The sequence below is a fragment of the Salvelinus sp. IW2-2015 genome, linkage group LG12, assembly GCF_002910315.2.
Source record: "Salvelinus sp. IW2-2015 linkage group LG12, ASM291031v2, whole genome shotgun sequence".
Taxonomy (NCBI): Eukaryota; Metazoa; Chordata; class Actinopteri; order Salmoniformes; family Salmonidae; genus Salvelinus; species Salvelinus sp. IW2-2015.
In genome coordinates, this window is record NC_036852.1 from 10,481,922 (window position 1) to 10,500,669 (window position 18,748).

The following is an 18,748-nucleotide window of genomic DNA, read 5'->3' on the forward strand; positions in this document are numbered from 1 at the left end:
GGGGTTGCTGTAAGTTTATTCTTTGTAAGATGTTTGAGTATTAAAGATTTTCTATCAAAAACTTGTTCAATCATTTCTCACCATGTGGTCTTCTCCCACAGCCGCTGGAACACGGTGGAGTGCCATGAGTCAGGCGAGCGAGACTGTAGTGTAACGTCATCATTCAAAATTAGTAAATGATCAAAAATGGAAGCATGTAAAGGTTGAACATGGTTTGCAAAATCACTCTTACTATAACCCCTTGACTGATTAGCGTAAGAAAACAAATGTTCTCACATTTAATCCAACATCATTTATTAAATAGTACATTATAGTGGTGAYATGTAGGACAGAGACAACGTCATCATGGCCAGTGTTCACTTGGCCACTTCCTGCAGCTGGGGCTCTGGAGAAGAGAGAAGGGAGATTTGAGTAATGCTGGGTCGTATTCATTAGTGCATACTGTAGTAAAACACTTTGCAAAACAAAAACAAGTGTTTATTGTTCCGGTAGTTCCTTTCATGTTTTGTATATATATATATATATATCTATATATATATTTTTTGGTGCCTAATGAATACAACCCTGGTTGATGGTGAATGAATCCTTTAAAACCACCTGTGTCAAACTCATTTCATGGAGGGCTGAGTGTCTGGGTTTTTCCTCCTCCCTTGTACTTGATGAATTAAGGTCACTAATTAGTAAAGAACTCCCCTCACTGGTTGTCTAGGTCTTAATTGAAATGAAAAACACGCAGACACTAGAACCACCATGGAATGACTGACACCCCTGCTTTAAGCATAGAAYGAGTAAGCTACGTAGGGTGAGATGGGGGTATTACAATTTAGTCTATGACTAAGCTACCAAGAAATGCTACTTCTGCAGTAGAGCTGGGTSACATCCATATCACAATAAATTGACAATTATCACAATAATGAGAAATCAAACACGTTTGTTAAAATGAATTTATACCCCAGTTACTTTTTCTATTACACTTTAAATGTCGTAGCTATCTATTGTTCCATTAGCAATCGTCCATATTATTTCAAACGTCACATTTCTCTACTGTAGGCAACTTGTCGTTATTAATGATATCAGTAAAAAAGTCTGATCCTTTTCAGTTTATCGTCCCAGATCTATACTGCAGTGCATGGCCTTAACAAACCTGTAAATTTGAAGTCAGGGAATTTGGTGAGGTCACCGGTCCCGTATAACCTCTGCAGTTTGGTGATCTCCTCTGAGACACCCTTTTCGTAAGAGGGGCCTGCATCAACAATCCCACCTGCTGCAGCCCTGGAGAAAAGAGAAAGATGGGGAATGAACCTTTAAAAACAACACTGTAGAATAGAATACACTGTTGTTTATGGCTGACCCCATTTAGTCAACTGGTCAACCGATAATTCTTTATTGGAGCAGTAGCAAAAATATATATAGATATATATCATTGTGTACAAGACACCGGTCTGATTTGCCCCTGTGAGTGGACTAATCCATTGTGGAGGCCGTGGGGATGGCACAGKCAATCACTCTAATACATGTGCTACTAAAATTGTATATGGTTATATTATATTTGAACAACGGTGCAACAATAATAACAAATGTATTTTATAACAAATTTGCTGTCTCCCGCGTTGGCTAGTGGTCACTGTCCACGGTTCAGAAAACACGCTGTTGAATTGGCACCTTTTCCTAGACCATGTTGCTATGTGCATAATAGCAAAGTTAACGAGCATATTGGTTCACGAGCATAAAGCGGAGGCAGCAGCAGAATGAGGGGAGACACAATAAGGGCTGTTTTCCTAAGAAAAGTGAGGAAACCAACTTATTTAGGTCTAGAAATCAGTAGCCTTACTATTAAATGTGCCTGGCTTTATAAATCATGCATATACAGTGCATTTGGAGAGTATTCAGACCCATTCACTTTGGAGCTGGTTTTCATCAAGGGACCTGTGTACTTTGCTCCGTTTATCTTTTCCCTCAATCCTGACTAGTGCCCCAGTCCCTGCCACTGAAAAACATCCCCACAGCATGATGCTGCCACCACCATGCTTCACCTTAGGGATGGCACCAGGTTTCCTCCAGACGTGACACTTGGCATTCAGGAGTTCAATCTTGGTTTCATCAGACCAGAGAATCTTGTTTCTCATGGTCAGAGTCCTTTAGGTGCCYTTTTTTTGGCTGTAATGTGCCTTTTACCGTGGACTACCACTTTTACTACCATAAAGGCCTGATTGGTAAAGTGCTGCAGAGATGGTTGTCCTTCTGGAAGGTTCTCCCAGCTCCACAGAGGAACTCTGGAACTCTGTCAGAGTGACCATTGGGTTTTTGGTCACCTCCCTGACCAAGGCCCTTCTCCCCGGATTGCTCAGTTTGGCCGGGCGGCCAGCTCTAGGAAGAGTCTTGGTGGTTCCACACTTCTTCCATTTAAGATTGATGGAGGCCACGGTGTTCTTGGGGACCTTCAATGCTGCAGAAATGTTTTGCTATCTTTCCCAAGATTTTGTAACCGTCGGATCACAATCCTGTCTTCGGAAATCTACGGACAATTCCATCAACCTAACGGCTTGGTTTTTGCTCTGACATGCACTGTCAACTGTGGGACCTTACATACAGGTGTGTGCCTTTCCAAATCATGTCCAATCAATTGAATTTACCACAGGTGGACTCCAATCGAGTTGTAGAAACATCTAAAGGATGATCAACGGAAACAGGATGCACCCGAGTTCAATTTCGGTCTCATAGCAAAGGGTCTGAATTACTTATGTAAATAAGGTATGTTTTTTTGTTTTTAATACATTTGCAAAAATTTCTACAAACCTATTTTCTGCTTTGTCATTATGGGTTATTGTGTCTATATTGATGAGGATTTAAAAATGTAATCCATTTTAGAAAAAGGCTGTAGCGTAACAAAATGTGGAAAAAGTCAAGGGTCTGAATACTTTCCAAATGCACTGTATGTTATAAATAAAGAGAAATATATACCTGCTTCAGTTGCCTGTTTGACTGTTTGTTTAATAGCCTAATTATTCCGTGAGCACCAAGCTCCATGTCAAGGAAACAACTTCACAAATTTGGCTGTTTTTTATATTTTCTTTACACTTTTTTTCCCCGTTAGAACAGCCTCTCTGATATTATTTATAATTTATTTAGTGTTTACAATGTTCCAAATTGTCAGAAAAATAATAATAATAATAATAAGTAATGTCATTATCATTAGTAGGCTGAGTTGAGCAGCATTGTATAACCACCATTGAGCTGTAGGCCTAAGAGCGCATCCTATTTAGTCCTAATATGTTAACTTACTTAGGCCTACATTTGAAATACTTATTGGATACTGTATCAATCATTCATAAGTTCATGTCATCAAAGCATATGAGTCATTCATGATTTCGTTTTAAAATTAAGCTAATTATTCGAGGTTCGCTTTAACAACAAATAAACCGTTCTAGTCGAGTTTATTTGTCACGTACTCTTCATCCATTTTGCTGCCATGGTGTTCGGAATTTGTTAGAACCAATTTATTGATGTGATTATGATATGATATATTATGATATGCTATAGGTCAGGCCCTAWMGGTCACGTGCGTGCGATGCTCACGTGTCATGTAAAGAGAGCAAGTGTTGAGGGAATGTTTTTCCTAAACAAATGAGGGATTTCGGTAACAGAACTTTCCAGTCAGAATTTGGCTGTAATTATGTTGCAGCTTAAGCAACACGATAAACACTGATGTTCTGTGGTGGTCACTGCAGCAGGGAGGAGAGACAACAGGTGATTGTCAAAGTCACTCACTGTCTTTTTTTTAACACAGSAAGTCCCTCTAGTCATGTGTGTGTCTTAACTATTTAATCAAGCAGTGTGCTTAAAGCATCAGACAAGCTCAGTGAATATAGTTGATTTGGCTAATGCACAGAACAGGCAAATCTTGGTCGACCAAGATTTKTTGTTGTTGTCGTCGGRGACAGCCCTACCGTTGTTGCAGTGGGTGAGCTCAAGAAACCMCATAACTAGTCAGCTCTATTATTATAATGAGTCAGACATATATAAACCTATAAAAACACCTTCAGCATCCTATGCGTTTCATGGATCTTGCCATCTAGGCATATAGGGCCGGGTTCAGAAGGTGCACAACATTGTGGAACGTTCAGATAGAAATATATTATATAGAATGAACACGACTCTGACATGTACTGTATAATCAAGAATCAAGTCTGCAAGCTCTGTTCACGACATTTTTATTTGTAACGTCCCACAACGGTCGCCTACTGAACATATGGCCCAGCCTTTTGCAAATAGCTCTGCAGTGCTAAAAGGACGTGCWGTCAGGAAGTCTCCCTGCCACCATCTCTGTCATGACATCACGGRTCATTCCACTTAAGCCTAGCTAATTTATAGCCTACCAACATGAATAAACAAGTAAATTAGCAGTAGTGACAGTAGGACAAATAGTGCGGTTATTTATTGCACTCACTTGCTCTTGGWGCTGTAGTCGCGGATCTTGTCTAGGAATAGTTTCTGGATAGGGTCCAGGTCCTTGGCCTGGTTGAAGAGGACAGCAGACAGGCCGAAATTCCTGCGCAGTGTCAATGACACCGCGGAGCGGAACAGCGAGGACAACCGGAATAGTTTATGAAGCGCCATACTGTCAAACAGAGAGGGACAAATGACAACTGTTAAGTTTGACAGTAACGCTACCAAACTAGCTAAACTGAACATGTATATTACTGGCGAAAGCTAAACAGKGCGTGTACAGTAGCTAGCTGAAGTTAACGTTGCTAGCTAGTTAACGGTTCCTAACTAGCTGGATAGCTGACGGCGGTAACGTGGCTGTGGGATCTAGTGGAAACCCAACCCTGTGCATATCTTCCATACACCCATCTGAAGCAACAACAAAAARCATGACACTAGCTAACTTACAGTATTTGGGGGAAGTTACAATATTAGTCGACTCTCTTACCGGCTGGCTATGACTTGTATTAGCATGAAGATGACGAACATGTAAGATTTGGCGTTAATACAATGAAAACGATTATAATGCGTTTAATTCTGCTAAAAAACACCACTCACCTTGGATTTGACACTCGTTCACAGTGATTACTTCCAATGTGATAAACCGCTTTGCATTGTGGCTATTTTTCAATCGGTCGTGTTCCGGAACATCAACGTGCGTCCTAGCTGCGCATCTCTACAGCGATGTTCTTTTCAGCACTACACAGTTTTTATCATAGCAATGTGCACAGCTTTCATATCACTGACATAATAATGATGCTTTATTTGCTACCTTATTTGGTATTTTATTCTGAAATGAAAATCAAACTAGTCAATGCCTTGAAGGTGCATRTCTTTGCCCCTGTGGCAAAGCAACAACTGTCACACAAAAAACATACTTGCTGGRTTTACACAAATGATTTCGTCTTTCCCTCAACTTCTTTGTACAGTCCTCTAAATCTATTTTGTTTTTCTTTAGGCTAAAATTGCATTTACAGTGTGTACCAGTAACCTACTGATTGTTTTAATCTCATTAATCTGATTTTAGTTGTCTATGATCACCTACTGAAATAAAATACTACATGGGCTATAATAACATGACAATAAGCAATCATGTGGTGTTGATCAAAGCAAAATCAAACAGGACAAAAACATACGTATCTTTTCAATTACATACCTTCCTACTCTCTCAGAAAAAGAGGTACATAATTGTAGCCTAGTCTAGGCCTACTTAAATGGGTACAAACTAGAGGGCTACATTCCCACGGGATGCCTGCAGAACCAGATAGAGATCATTGCAGCACAGTCTGCATTTTTCATGCAGCGGGTGGGAGTGGGCAGTCAGAGACTACTTAGGGAGAACGTCAATGACTTAGCAGTGTAGTGCCAGGATAACAATATCTCCTTCAACGTCAGGTTGACCAATGAGCTGGTAGAGGACTGAAGGAGAAAGAGGGKACAGCATCCCCTCATCCACATCGACGGGGCTGTTGTGGAGCAAGTCCAGAGCTTCAAGCTCCTTGGCGTRCATATCACTAAGGACTTAACATGGTCCACACAMAGCCGCACAGTCATGAACAGGGCACGGCAGCGCCTCTTCCACCTCAGGAGGCTGAATAGATTTGGCAGGGGCCCTCAGATCCTCAAAAAGTTCTACAGCTGCACAATCAAGAGCATCTTGCCTGGCTTCATCACCACTTGATATGGCAATTGCACCACCCTTGATCGCAAAGYGCTACAGAGGGTGGTGCGGACAGCCCAGTACATCACTGGGGCCAAGCTCCCAGCCATCCAGGACCTCAGTAGCTATGATACTTGAAATTGAGCTCAGGTGCATCCTGTTTCCATTGATCATCCTTGAGATGTTTCTACAACTTGCCATATATTTATCAACTGTACTCTGATGTTTCACAAAAGTTTTGAAACGTTCTATTCTCAAGATTCTACATATTGTAAATTAAAGATAAAATGTTTTGCTAAGAGTATTATTATATTATTAATCAATTGACTTTTTAAATCACCCAGCAGTGCTATTTGCAGAGTAAGCTCCAGGTAAATGTTGCAATTCTTCAGCCATTCCTGAACTTGCGACCAAAAACAAAACTACATATGGAAAGTACCAAAACAAATTATCCAATGATTCTGTCTCATCGCAGCAAGATCTGCAGAGCTGGTATGGTTGTATCCCCCATCTATATAACATTCTATTGGTTGCAAGAATTTTGTATAATAATTTAAATTGAAAAACTCTACGCTTTGAATCCGGCGTCATTTTGTGTATCAGTTCCATTTGTCATGGAWTCAGTACATCGAAAATCTCTTCCCAACTATTTTGCAATCTATATGGCACAGCTGTCAATTTTTTGGGGTCCTTATTAAATGAAACTGGTAYACTTTTTTATTTATCACAATTTTCTTTTGCCAATTTTGGTCTTTAATGCAGGTCCGACAGACAAGCTCCTTACTTTCTCCTCCTTCCACTTGCCTCTTCCATTTTTGCAGTAATGCTGCAATTAGCTGGTTGTAATTTGAGTAGAGCAGACATTTCCATATACACTGCTAAAAAAATAAAGGGAACACTTAAACAACACAATGTAACTCCAAGTCAATCACACTTCTGTGAAATCAAACTTCCACTTAGGAAGCAACACTGATTGACAATAATTTCACATGCTGTTGTGCAAATGGAATAGACAACAGGTGGAAATTATAGGCAATTAGCAAGACACCCCAATAAAGGAGTGGTTCTGCAGGTGGTGACCACAGACCACTTCTCAGTTCCTATGCTTCCTGGCTGATGTTTTGGTCACTTTTGAATGCTGGCGGTGCTTTCACTCTAGTGGTAGCATGAGACGGATTCTAAAACCCACACAGTGCTCAGGTAGTGCAGCTCATCCAGGATGGCACATCAATGCGAGCTGTGGCAAGAAGGTTTGCTGTGTCTGTCAGCGTAGTGTCCAGAGCATGGAGGCGCTACCAGGAGTCAGGCCAGTACATCAGGAGACGTGGAGGAGGCCGTAGGAGGGCAACACCCAGCAGCAGGACCGCTACCTCCCCTTTGAGCAGGAGGAGCACTGCCAGAGCCCTGCAAAATGACCTCCAGCAGGCACAAATGTGCATGTCTCTGCTCAAACGGTCAGAAACAGACTCCATGAGGGTGGTATGAGGGCCCGACGTCCACAGGTGGGGGTTGTGCTTACAGCCCAACACCGTGCAGGACGTTTGGCATTGCCAGAGAACACCAAGATTGGCAAATTCGCCCTGGCGCCCTGTGCTCTTCACAGATGAAAGCAGGTTCACACTGAGCACGTGACAGACGTGACAGAGTCTGGAGACGCCGTGGAGAACGTTCTGCTGCCTGCAACATCCTCTAGCATGACCGGTTTGGTGGTGGGTCAGTCATGGTGTGGGTGGCATTTCTTTGGGGGGCCGCACAGCCCTCCATGTGCTCGCCAGAGGTAGCCTGACTGCCATTAGGTACCGAGATGAGATCTCAGACCCCTTGTGAGACATACGCTGGTGCGGTTGGCCCTGGGTTCCTCCTAATGCAAGACAATGCTAGACCTCATGTGTCTGGAGTGTGTCAGCAGTTCCTGCAAGAGGAAGGCATTGATGCTATGGACTGGCCGCCCGTTCCCAGACCTGAATCCAATTGAGCACATCATGTCTCGCTCCATCCACCAACACCACGTGCACCACAGACTGTCCAGGAGTTGGCGGATGCTTTAGTCCAGGTCTGGGAGGAGATGCCTCAGGAGACCATCCGCCACCTCATCAGGAGCATGCCCAGGCGTTGTAGGGAGGTCATACAGGCATGTGGAGGCCATACACACTACTGAGCCTCATTTTGACTTGTTTTAAGAACATTACATCAAAGTTGGATCAGCCTGTAGTGTGGTTTTCCACTTTAATTTTGAGTGTGACTCCAAATCCAGACTCCATGGGTTGATAAATTTGATTTCCATTGATAATTTGTGTGATTTGTTGTCAGCACATTCAACTATGTAAAGAAAAAAGTATTAATAAGAATATTCACTTCATTCAGATCTAGGATGTGTTATTTTAGTGTTCCCTTATTTTTTTGAGCAGTGTATAATTAGAAAACAAAATCTAGATCAGGGAATCATTTGGTCCTGTGCTTAAAAGGAGGTAGTGCATAATTCATAAAATCACACTACGGTAGTGAAATATATCCCATCCCGCAAGACTTAGGAGCCATGACTCAGTGAGAGCTGTATGTACGTTCAAAACTTTATTTATGGAATACAGTGTAGAAAGCGTTTTTCCAGTCAAAGCAAATGGCTTGCACAATACACACAGTGGAAATAAGCCACAGAGAAATAAAGAAAGAAACCCTGCTCTCTCTAACTCTATTCTGGCTATAGTGAGGTACTGCATCCTCTGAAAACCCAAGCAAAGACTGACCCACCTGCAGCAGTGTGTGATGCACACAGCTCTACACACACCACAACAACTGCCTTACCTCTAGTACTGCGTCGCAAAATGGCACCCTATCCCAGGCCTATATTTTGCACTACTTCTCACTGAAACTGTAGTCCATCCAATTACTGACGGCCCTGCTACCCCCTGAAAGTTGCCTTCTAGGCCGTCGTATGGCTGGCTCTAGACAAGTGCTTGAGAGAGGTGAGTCGCATGCCTGAAGTAGGGGAAAGAGGGGAGGAGGGTGGTTGGAGATTCATTTTACAGACTGCCTGTCTGACTATCCATCTGGAACAGCTAGTAATTCCCTCTACCTCAATCCTTCCTTCTTTCTCTCAATCTTTCACATGCACACCCCCAGGCACTGATCCTGCTCTGTTTCTAGTCTCAGCAGAGAGAGAAAGAGAGAAGGATGAGCTGAAGCAAGAAAGGAACCGATTGGGAAGAGTAAGTAAGCCCCAAATGGTATTTGATTGTTGTAATATACACAATGTACAGAGGAGAAGAACGTTGTTTATTTTCTGCGGAAACATAGAACCGGAACAAGAATTCTAACTAGACTGGAGAAAACACAGAGTCATCCACCCCCATCCCTCCATTCTCCCCTTCCTCCGGCTGAACCGGCCTTCCCGCCACATACACCCCCCCCCCCATCTTAAAAAAAAAAACACAAGACAACATGGAATCAAAGAAAGAAATCAAAAATTAAATAGGGTTGATTCATTAGGTCTGCAAAACGCAATAGGATGCAACGCAATAAACTAAAGATAATCATATCAAATAATAATATACAAATACGGATCAAGCAGCCCGCAGTTTTAGGAACATCATGGTTGAAATAAAAAAGGAAGACCCTTAAATCGAAAAAGCACAGATTCTCTTACAGTGTATTAAACATGTATCCAAACAGAGAGCCCATTCACCGAGATTCATATATATTTTTTATCCAATGTAATTTAAGTCACGTATCACGAGAAAGATACTAAATGTACAATCCTGCTAGAATGATCATCTCTATGTGAGAATCTCTCTGGAGACGCAGAATTTGACTATTTTTCAATAATAACCCCGTCGTAATGTTTGTCATCATGCACTAAATAGGAACAGCTACTTTGTTACATTACACGCAACTTAAAAAAAGACRTTTTTCTCTTTACATATGATYTTTTTCTAATTTTAATTTMTTTTTTGAAAAACAAAACCGAAAACGATAGAATAACTAAAATAAAGAGCTCATTCCGAGTACATCATCATCATTATCATCATTTTAGCCTTGTGTGACCTAACACAGCACAGCTGTCATAAGAATGCACAGAGAAGGAAAGAGGGAGGAAGGAAGGATAGGAGGAGAGGAGGCTTCATTGACCCATAGACCTCACCTATTCCCCAGTGTATAGAGAATGCAGTAGTGTAGGGTTGGGGACAGTGTGGCTGGCACTACAGCCAGAGAATGCCCCCTTAAATAACACTGGTCTGGAGTCAGATCTCCCTATCCAAATCCATTCCTCAACTCATTCCAAATCAAACTAAASACTGACTCTGGACCAGTGTTGAAGGGGACAGTCTATCTASACCAGGAGTGATAGTGGTGCCTGGTTCCAACCTGCACTGCTTGAGGGTAGGATAGGGTTGGTTTGGATTGGGGATAGTGTTAAGGGCATAGGGGTGTGGAGGGTTAGAGCGGTTGGGTAGTGGTCATAGGGGTGAGGGGGCTTGTCATTTCTCAGTTCTGCATCTGCTCGAAAAACTTGTAGGTGGGGTTCTCGTAGCCGTTCTGCTGCATTTTGGACAGGTGGCGCTCCTCAGGGGTGACTGCTGCATCCACCTGCAGAACAGAGAGATGTGTTACACACAAGATATGGTATGTCCTTGTACACCAGGGGTTCATAGTCATTCCACGGAGGGCCTAGTGTCTGCAGGTTTTAGTTTTTTCTTTTCAATTAAGACAACCAGGTGAGAGGAGTTCCTTACTAATTWGTGRCCTTAATTCATCAATCAAGTACAAGGGTGGAGTGAAAACCCACAGACAGTCGTCCCTCCGTGGAATGAGTTTGACACGTGTCATACACTATTGCTGGTTCTTTTTTGTTGTTTAACGAGTGGGGGCTGTTCCCACTCCATTACTATGATTTACGGATGCAGTACATGTGGACACGGTACATGTGCACCGTTTACCTTCTACACAGACTTTAGATTCAAGTCTCAAACTCATAAACAACAGAAAGAGACAAAAGGAAATGCGAGCCAAAGTCAAGAACATAGTACCATAGCAATATTTTACTATCCTTGTGGAGACCTAAAATTGATTTCCATTCAAAATCTATTGTCCTAACCCTAACCACCTAACCCTACCTCTTAACCTTTATCTCTGGGAGAATTTCCCTTGTTTCACTATACTTGTGGGACGTTTTGATTTCCGGTACCCACTAGATAGTAATACAAGTCCACACACACACACACACATCTCCTCTACCCCTCACCTCGATGACTCCGTGGTGGATGGACGTGTACTGCTTCTTCCTCAGCATCACCAGGGTGATGACGATGACGGTCGCTATGACGACGCCTCCCACATCAGCCCGATGATGCGCCCTTGTTAGAGCCGACATCCTCGGCGAAGAACACCTAGAGAGAGGAGAGAGAAAGAGGGACTGTAAATCACACTGCACAACCAATCACAAATACTGACTGGATTTATGGAGACAGATCTGGGTCAGGAGTTCAAGCGATTAAGGTGAAATGAAGTTGGAGAGAGAGTAGATAATTTGGGTTTTGGATGGAATACAAAAGACATGATTTGTTGTAATCTAACGTTAGGATGACTGTTTAGGTGTTAAAAGAGGCCGCGGTAAAGTTGAGGGTTTGGGATTAAGGTTCAGAGTTACATTAGAGGGATTTTAGAGGTAAGCTTAAGAGTTTATACAAGATGATTGTTACATAATCATTTCCCCCCCCCTATTTAATGAGGAAAATACCAAAATGTATAAGAATTTAATTGGGCACGAAAGCGCTTGTTTTTCTAAGTGTGAAGTATGGTGTCGCGGTTCAGACCTGCCAAACCTGTCCAACTTTTTAAAAGTACCAGACGCGTGCGCGGCAAGTTGGAGATTCATGTGCTGTAGACAAACATTATGGATCACACCTGGTTAGTTCATCCTCTTGAAAGGTATTTACAAAACATAAATAAAAGATTCATACTGATAAGTACAGAATATAACAAGAAATATATGTTTTGGGAATTAGCACAGATTGTCTGTCTGTTATATCCAATACATGTACAGTGTAGAGAGAGATGATTATCTATAATGATTTTCTTAGCACATGCCCCAAGTTAGTTTCTACAAACAGGGTCATTCAATAGGGCCAGCTCACAAGTATTGGCTTTTTAGACACGGTTCCTAATCAACACTAAAAGCAAAATCATTTTGAAAACATAAAAACAAATGAACTTAAATGATCAAATCTCAATCTAGTGCAAAGGCATTTTAGAAGCATTGCTCTATAGCTAATACCAGATTCATTCTTCATTGGCAGTCTAAACTCCCGACTCCATTTAATTCCAAGATGTTTATACTTATTTTTGATTATACTTTTGTAATGCTTTTTGTGACGTGGATCAAATTACAGTTACAGTCTATCAGGTTGCTGGATCCTCGTAATGTTACGTGGAAAATAGAACTTATGGGACGCAGAATTAAATATACATCACACTGGCACAAACGCAACCAAGTATTTTCCATATCGATGGTTACATTTCTTTCACTCGTAAATGCGAGAGCTAAATTGAAACAATTAGTGTTTACCTTTCCACAATTCAGAGTCGAAAAGGTATTTGTCCATGTGTTTACGTACAGCGGACAGTCAGCAAACTCAGCATCACAACAAACAGGAGGGGCAGACAYGYGGTAGCTACGTCCAATAATGATGTATTMAYCTCCATGTCTGTTGACACGTCTGTGTGTTGCAGCTCGAGAATCGGGATGTTAGATTTACTCCTTGGATTTATTTCTTATTCAAATGTAAAAAAATAAAATCAGGCCCTATTCATTTCTGCGTATCTGAGGACAATTATAAATTAGCGCTGGTGTGAAACTAACATCCTGGCATCGCAGACGCCAGTTACTAACCCTAGTCATCTCGGCAGGCCTTGGTTACCATGCCAACGGTCAGCCAATACATATGGCTAGACATACCCATACGAGCATGGATATGTCTGGGATAACTCCATGATGCTTGTATCTGGCCATTTATGAAAAGAGTGCAAATATACAAAATGAAGGTGTGTGTGTGTGTGTGTGTGTGTGTGTGTGTGTGTACCAGCTTTTGGTGGTATGTGTGTGTAGATACCAGTTTCTGGTGGTGCACTTCGAATCCGGTGCTGTGCCTCTCCTCTGCCTCCATCCTGAGCTCAGGAATCTCCTCTGGCTTCAGACCAGACACTGGTCGTGTTGGAAAGTCTCTATCAGGAATAGGGCGGGCATCCACAGGCTCAACTAGAGAGAAAGTGAAAAGGGAGGWTGAGTATCTTCTTAATATAGTTTCGCTTTGATCTCATCCCTGTCAAGACCCTGACAGCTGTCTACAATCAGTTATGGATTCGGTACATTTAATGAGTAATGTGTATGTATAGTACACCTACCCTGGTTCTGTCTGTTCCCACCCTGATTCTGTTTGTATTGATCATAGCTTTAGGCACACCTACCCTGGTTATCTGTGTTGACCTGGTTGAAGCTCTCGGGGTGGATAAATCCCAGTCCGTCCAGGCCCACGCCCAGGTCTTCTTCCTGGGGCAGCAGGTCCAGGGAGGCCCTGGTGCTGTCTGGAATACTGTCAGGCATCAGGGCATCATTGCCGTAGCTCACCCGCACGTCACTCTGCAGGTTGGACAGCTGCTGGGCCATATCTGCCTGCTCCTTCTGCAGCAACTCTGGAGAAAGAAGAAAATGGGAAAAAMGGGGAAGAGGGTGAAAGACAGCAGCAGAGAGGATTAAGAGAGAGAAGAATAGAAAGGGGAGGATGGAAGGTGTAAGAAACAAGGGTAGAGACAAAAGGAGAGAATGTCAAYGCTGTTGCAATAGAATGGTAAATGACTGTGTAATTGAACAATTACGATTATTTATTAGTACATACAAAGACAAGAAAATAGGATCACTAGAATATGGATGTGTCCCAAATGGCCACCATTTCCTATAAACAGTGCATTCGGGAAAGTATTCAGACCCCTTGACCTTTTCCACGTTTTGTTTACATTATAGCCTCATTCTAAAATGTACTAAATAATTGGTTTTCCGTCATCAATATAAAAAAAAACTATTCAGACCCTTTGCTATGAGACTCGAAATTGAGCTCAGCTGCATCCTGTTTCCATTGATCATCCTTGAGATGTTTCTATAACTTGATTGGTAAATTCAATTGATTGGACATGATTTGGAAAGGCACACACCTGTCTATATAAAAGGTCAAGTGAAGTGCAGAAATAAGACCATGAGCGGGAAGAATTGTTCGTAGAGCTCTGAGACAGGATTGTGTCAAGGCACAGATCTGGGGAAGGATTGAAGGCCCAAGAACACAGTGGCTTCCATCATGCTTAAATGGAAGAAGTTTGGACCCAACAACACTCTTCCTTGAGCTGACCCCTGATACCAGAGCAATCGGGGGAAGGGCCTTGGATAGGAGGTGACCAAGAACACAACGGTCACTTTGACAGATCTCAGAGTTCCACATGTGGAGATAGGAGAACCTTCCAGAAGGACAACCATCTCTGCAGCACTCAATGATCAAGCTTCATGATAGGACCCCAGACTGGGCGAAGGTACACTTCACACAGGAAAAGACCCTAAGCAACAGCCAGAAACAAGCCTACCAGACAAGCTATATAACTTATAGCTCTGCGTCGAGGCAAGCAAACACTGAAGCATGCATGAGAGCATAAGCTGTTCCGGAGATGTTTATCACACTTTCCATAGCCGATGTGAGATAACACCTTTAAACAGGCAAAAGTCCAAAGGCCGCAGGGCCAGACGGATTTACCAGGATTGTCTCCGAGACATGCGCTGACCAACTGGCAGGTGTCTTCACTGACATTTTCAACCTGTCCCTGACACGTTCTGTATACCAAACATGCTTCAAGCTAACCCACAAGACCTGTGCCCAAGAACACCAAGTCAACCTACCTAGGCAGAGTTGCAAAGAAAAAGCCATCTCTCAGACTGCAATAAAAAAGATTAAGATGGGCAAAAGAAAAGACAGGAGAGAACTCTGCCTAGAAGGCCAGCATCCCAGAGTCACCTCTTCATTGTTGACGTTGAGACAGGTGTTTTGCGGTACTATGATAATGAAGCTACCAGTTGAGGACTTATGAGGCATCTTTTCCTCAAACTAGACACTAATGTACTGTCCTCTTGCTCAGTTGTGCACCGGGCCTCCACTCCTCTTTCTATTCTGGTTAGAGACAGTTTGCGCTGTTCTGTGAAGGGAGTAGTAACAGCGTTGTACGAGATTTCAGTTTCTTGGCAATTTCTAGCTAGTAATAGCCTTCATTCTCAGAACAAGAATAGACTGATGAGTTTTCAGAAGAATGTGCTTGTTTTGGCCATTTTGAGCCTGTAATGAACCCACAAATGCTGATGCTCCAGATACTCAACTAGTCTAAAGAAGGCTAATTTATTTGCTTCTTAAATCAGGACACAGTTTTCAGCTGTGCTAACATAATTGCAAAGGGGTTTCTAATGATCAATTAGCCTTTTAAAATTATAAACTTGGATTAGCTAACACAACGTGCCATTGGAACAGAGGGTGATGGTGCTGTAATATGGGCCTCTGTACGCATATGTAGATATCCATAAAAAATCTGCCATTTCCAGCTACAATAGTCATTTACAACATTAACAATGTCTACCACTATTTCTGATCATTTTGATGTATTTTAAATGGCAAAAAATGTGCTTTCGCCTCTCGCTACTGTTTTATTGTTGCTCCTTAGTTATTTTTCTATTGGTTGTATATAGATTTTTATTTTATTGCATTGTTGGTTCAGGCCTTGTAAGTAACTATTTACTGTAAGGTAAGGTGATATTGCACCGAATACATGCACGAATACCTTTTGTATTCGTGGCATGTGACAAATAATCTAATTTGAAACAACGCAAGCAGTGGCTTCGGGCAAGTCTCTGAATGTCTTGCGTGGCCAGAGCCAGGCCCGGACTTAACCCGATCAAACATCTCTGGAGAGAGAACGGAAATAGCTGTGCAGCGACGCTCCCCATCCAACCTGACAGAGCTTGAAAGATATGCAGAAGTCATGGGTCATACCCAGCTTGTAGGGTCATACCCAAGACTCAAGGCTGTAGTCGCTGCCTAAGGTGCTTCAACAAAGTAAAGGGTTATTTAAATTTGTAAAAATGTATAAAAACCTGTTTTTGCTCTGTCATTATGGGGTATTGTATGTAGATTTATAATGGGAAAAAAATATYTAAATCAATTTTAGAATAAGGCTTTAACCTAACAGAATGTGTAAAAAGTCAAGGGGTCTGAATACTTTCAGAATGCTCTTTAGGTACCCTATAGGCCCTGGTCAAAATCAGTGCACTATATAGGGAATGGGGTACCATTTGGGAGGCACCCTTTAAGTCTTCCTCAGGCACTTCACTTGAAACAAGGTCGCTCTCTGTTCTCATTTGTTTTAAATGACAGGAGAAAACCAAACCAATGTCTGTGTTGCTGGGAGGCGGTGTGTGTGTGCGCAGAGGGCAGGGGAGCAGCCTGAGAGAAGGGAAAACTAGACAGTCTGAGACGGACTCAGACGGCTCGGTGACGCACACAACTCAAGACCCAGACAAACACAGAGAGGGAGGGAGGGAGTGGGAAGTAGTTATAGATTTGACAGAGGTGTAGGTGAGAATTGAGAGATGTCATGATGTTATATGATTATCTGTATCATGAATGAAAAAGGAAAAGTGGATGAGGGTTTTGTGGATATAAACTATGGATAGTGGTTGGTGACAGTGTGGATGAGGGCAGGTTACTGGTTCATATCAGTTAATGCTTRCACACAGACCTGGTCAACCTTTACCTGGTTTTAATGAAGGAGAAATGAGACTGAAAAAAAAMCTCACCAACTTGGTCCTGGATATCGTCGGCCACTCCGGGAACCTTGTAGAGCAGACCCAGGGACTGGTTCATCCTCTCCTCAATCACACGCAGGTGGGTCAGTACCTACAAGTACATTTGAATGCTATTTAATACAAGCCATCTTCTGTGAGCCATACATTGTACACGTCAGGAGATTACCAAAATACCATTCAGTGGTGTAATGGTGTTTGTGTGTGTGAGCACATTTGGCATTGGGGGTGGATGAGAAATGTTGTTTCTAGGTTTATTATTTTATTTGGTACAAATGGCAAATATTTTGTTTCTGCACTGGACAGGACTAGAAGGTGCTCAACCAACGTGAGACGAGGTACATACAAAAAGTAATAAGAGCATCAATAAAAATCTTTATTCATCTAATTCAAGATCAAATCAAAATGTTTCAGCCTTCGCTGGCCTTCATGAGAATGACAAAATTACTGTCACCATGTAAAACACATTCAAATGTGAGTTTTTAAAAAATTTAAATTTTAAGGCCTTTAGTGGGCTTATTACCTGGGGTCGGATCTGTGCGGCCTTCTTGGGGTCGACCATGCGGACGTGCTCAAAGTGTTTAAGGGTGTGCTGTCTGTCCTTCTGCTCTGCACGGACATACTTCTTCAATAGGCTGAACACATGACGAGGCTAGAGAGAAGGAGAAGAAGGGAAAAAGGGAGAGAGAGATATGAGTCAGAACATCAGTCTGTGTGTGGGAGGATTAAGACAATGGGAGGATGATCCATATGTACTTTGTGTGTGTGTGTGTGTGTCCCTACCCTGGGTGGCTGGGCAGTTAGGTGGCTCTACAGGGCCAGGCAACACCGTGTGTGTTATACTCTGTTACTATGTACTCTCTACCTACCCTGGGTGGTTGGGCCTGCAGGGAGGTCAGGTAGCTCTCCAGGGCCAGGCGACGGCGGTCATTGAGCAGGGCCTCAACCCGGGCCATGTGGGTCTCAACCAGCTGCTGCCTCTCACTGGCTGCCTCCTGCTCCAGGGCCTCCACCTTCTCCTGGAAACGCTGTGTGATAAGACACACACACATTATTATACTGTACAACATGACACATTTAATATACAAACATATTTAACATAGATAGGTACATGATAAGACACACATAGTATTTGACACACACAAATTAAAATTCCCTACCACCACCACACTACTATCAAATATTCAGACTAACAACAGCTATGACATTGACAGTCACTGATTTAACATTTATGAATATGTTTGAGTATCTTCTGTGTGTGTCTGACCTGGATGACAGCCTTCTTATCAGCACGAGGTAGACTCTTGGCCTCCCAATCCAGACCTCTTTTCCAGAGTGACTTACGATAAGTGCTTCAGAGTTTTGACTTGACTGAAATAAGGATCCGGAGGCAGTAATATAATACAAATAAAAAGTAAAAACACAGTAATTCCAAACTACCAACACTATGTAGCAGCTCCATAAAGCAAACACTAAAGCTAGACGATTAATAATACTAGTGTTAGCAACAACAGGTTGGTTAGTGATTCATCGAGCGAGTGAACGAGAGTAAACAATACAGAGTGAAAAAAGCAGAGAAGTGTGCGTTTGAAGGGTGGCTGGTGTTCTTGTGGGTGTGTGTGTGTGTGTGTGTGTGTGTGTGTGTGTGTGTGTGTGTGTGTGTGTGTGTGTGTGTGTGTGTGTGTGTGTGTGTGTGTGTGTGTGTGTGTGGTGTGTGTGTTGTT

At 42.4% G+C, this 18,748-nt stretch overlaps 2 protein-coding genes across 2 annotated transcripts in view; both read right to left on the bottom strand.

Moving 5' to 3' along the window:
• Positions 1–277: 277 nt before the first annotated feature.
• On the bottom strand, positions 278–5,134 carry atp5pf (ATP synthase peripheral stalk subunit F6). Its single transcript, XM_023997837.2, has 4 exons — positions 5,044–5,134; positions 4,448–4,618; positions 1,145–1,272; positions 278–385 (listed from the first exon to the last, which is right to left on the bottom strand). Exons 2-4 carry the CDS (start codon positions 4,615–4,617, stop codon positions 357–359), a joined length of 327 nt encoding a protein of 108 aa, XP_023853605.1. The 5' UTR covers position 4,618; positions 5,044–5,134; the 3' UTR covers positions 278–356.
• Positions 5,135–10,062: 4,928 nt separating this feature from the next.
• The window catches only part of appa (amyloid beta (A4) precursor protein a), a 40,100-nt gene continuing 31,414 nt past the window's right edge, over positions 10,063–18,748 (bottom strand). Inside the window, 9 exon segments of the mRNA XM_070445857.1 lie at positions 10,063–10,729; positions 11,385–11,484; positions 11,486–11,529; positions 13,252–13,397; positions 13,607–13,831; positions 17,019–17,118; positions 17,548–17,676; positions 17,894–18,052; positions 18,292–18,363. Of these exon segments, the coding sequence (XP_070301958.1) occupies positions 10,628–10,729; positions 11,385–11,484; positions 11,486–11,529; positions 13,252–13,397; positions 13,607–13,831; positions 17,019–17,118; positions 17,548–17,676; positions 17,894–18,052; positions 18,292–18,363 (1,077 nt within the window). The 3' untranslated portion in view covers positions 10,063–10,627.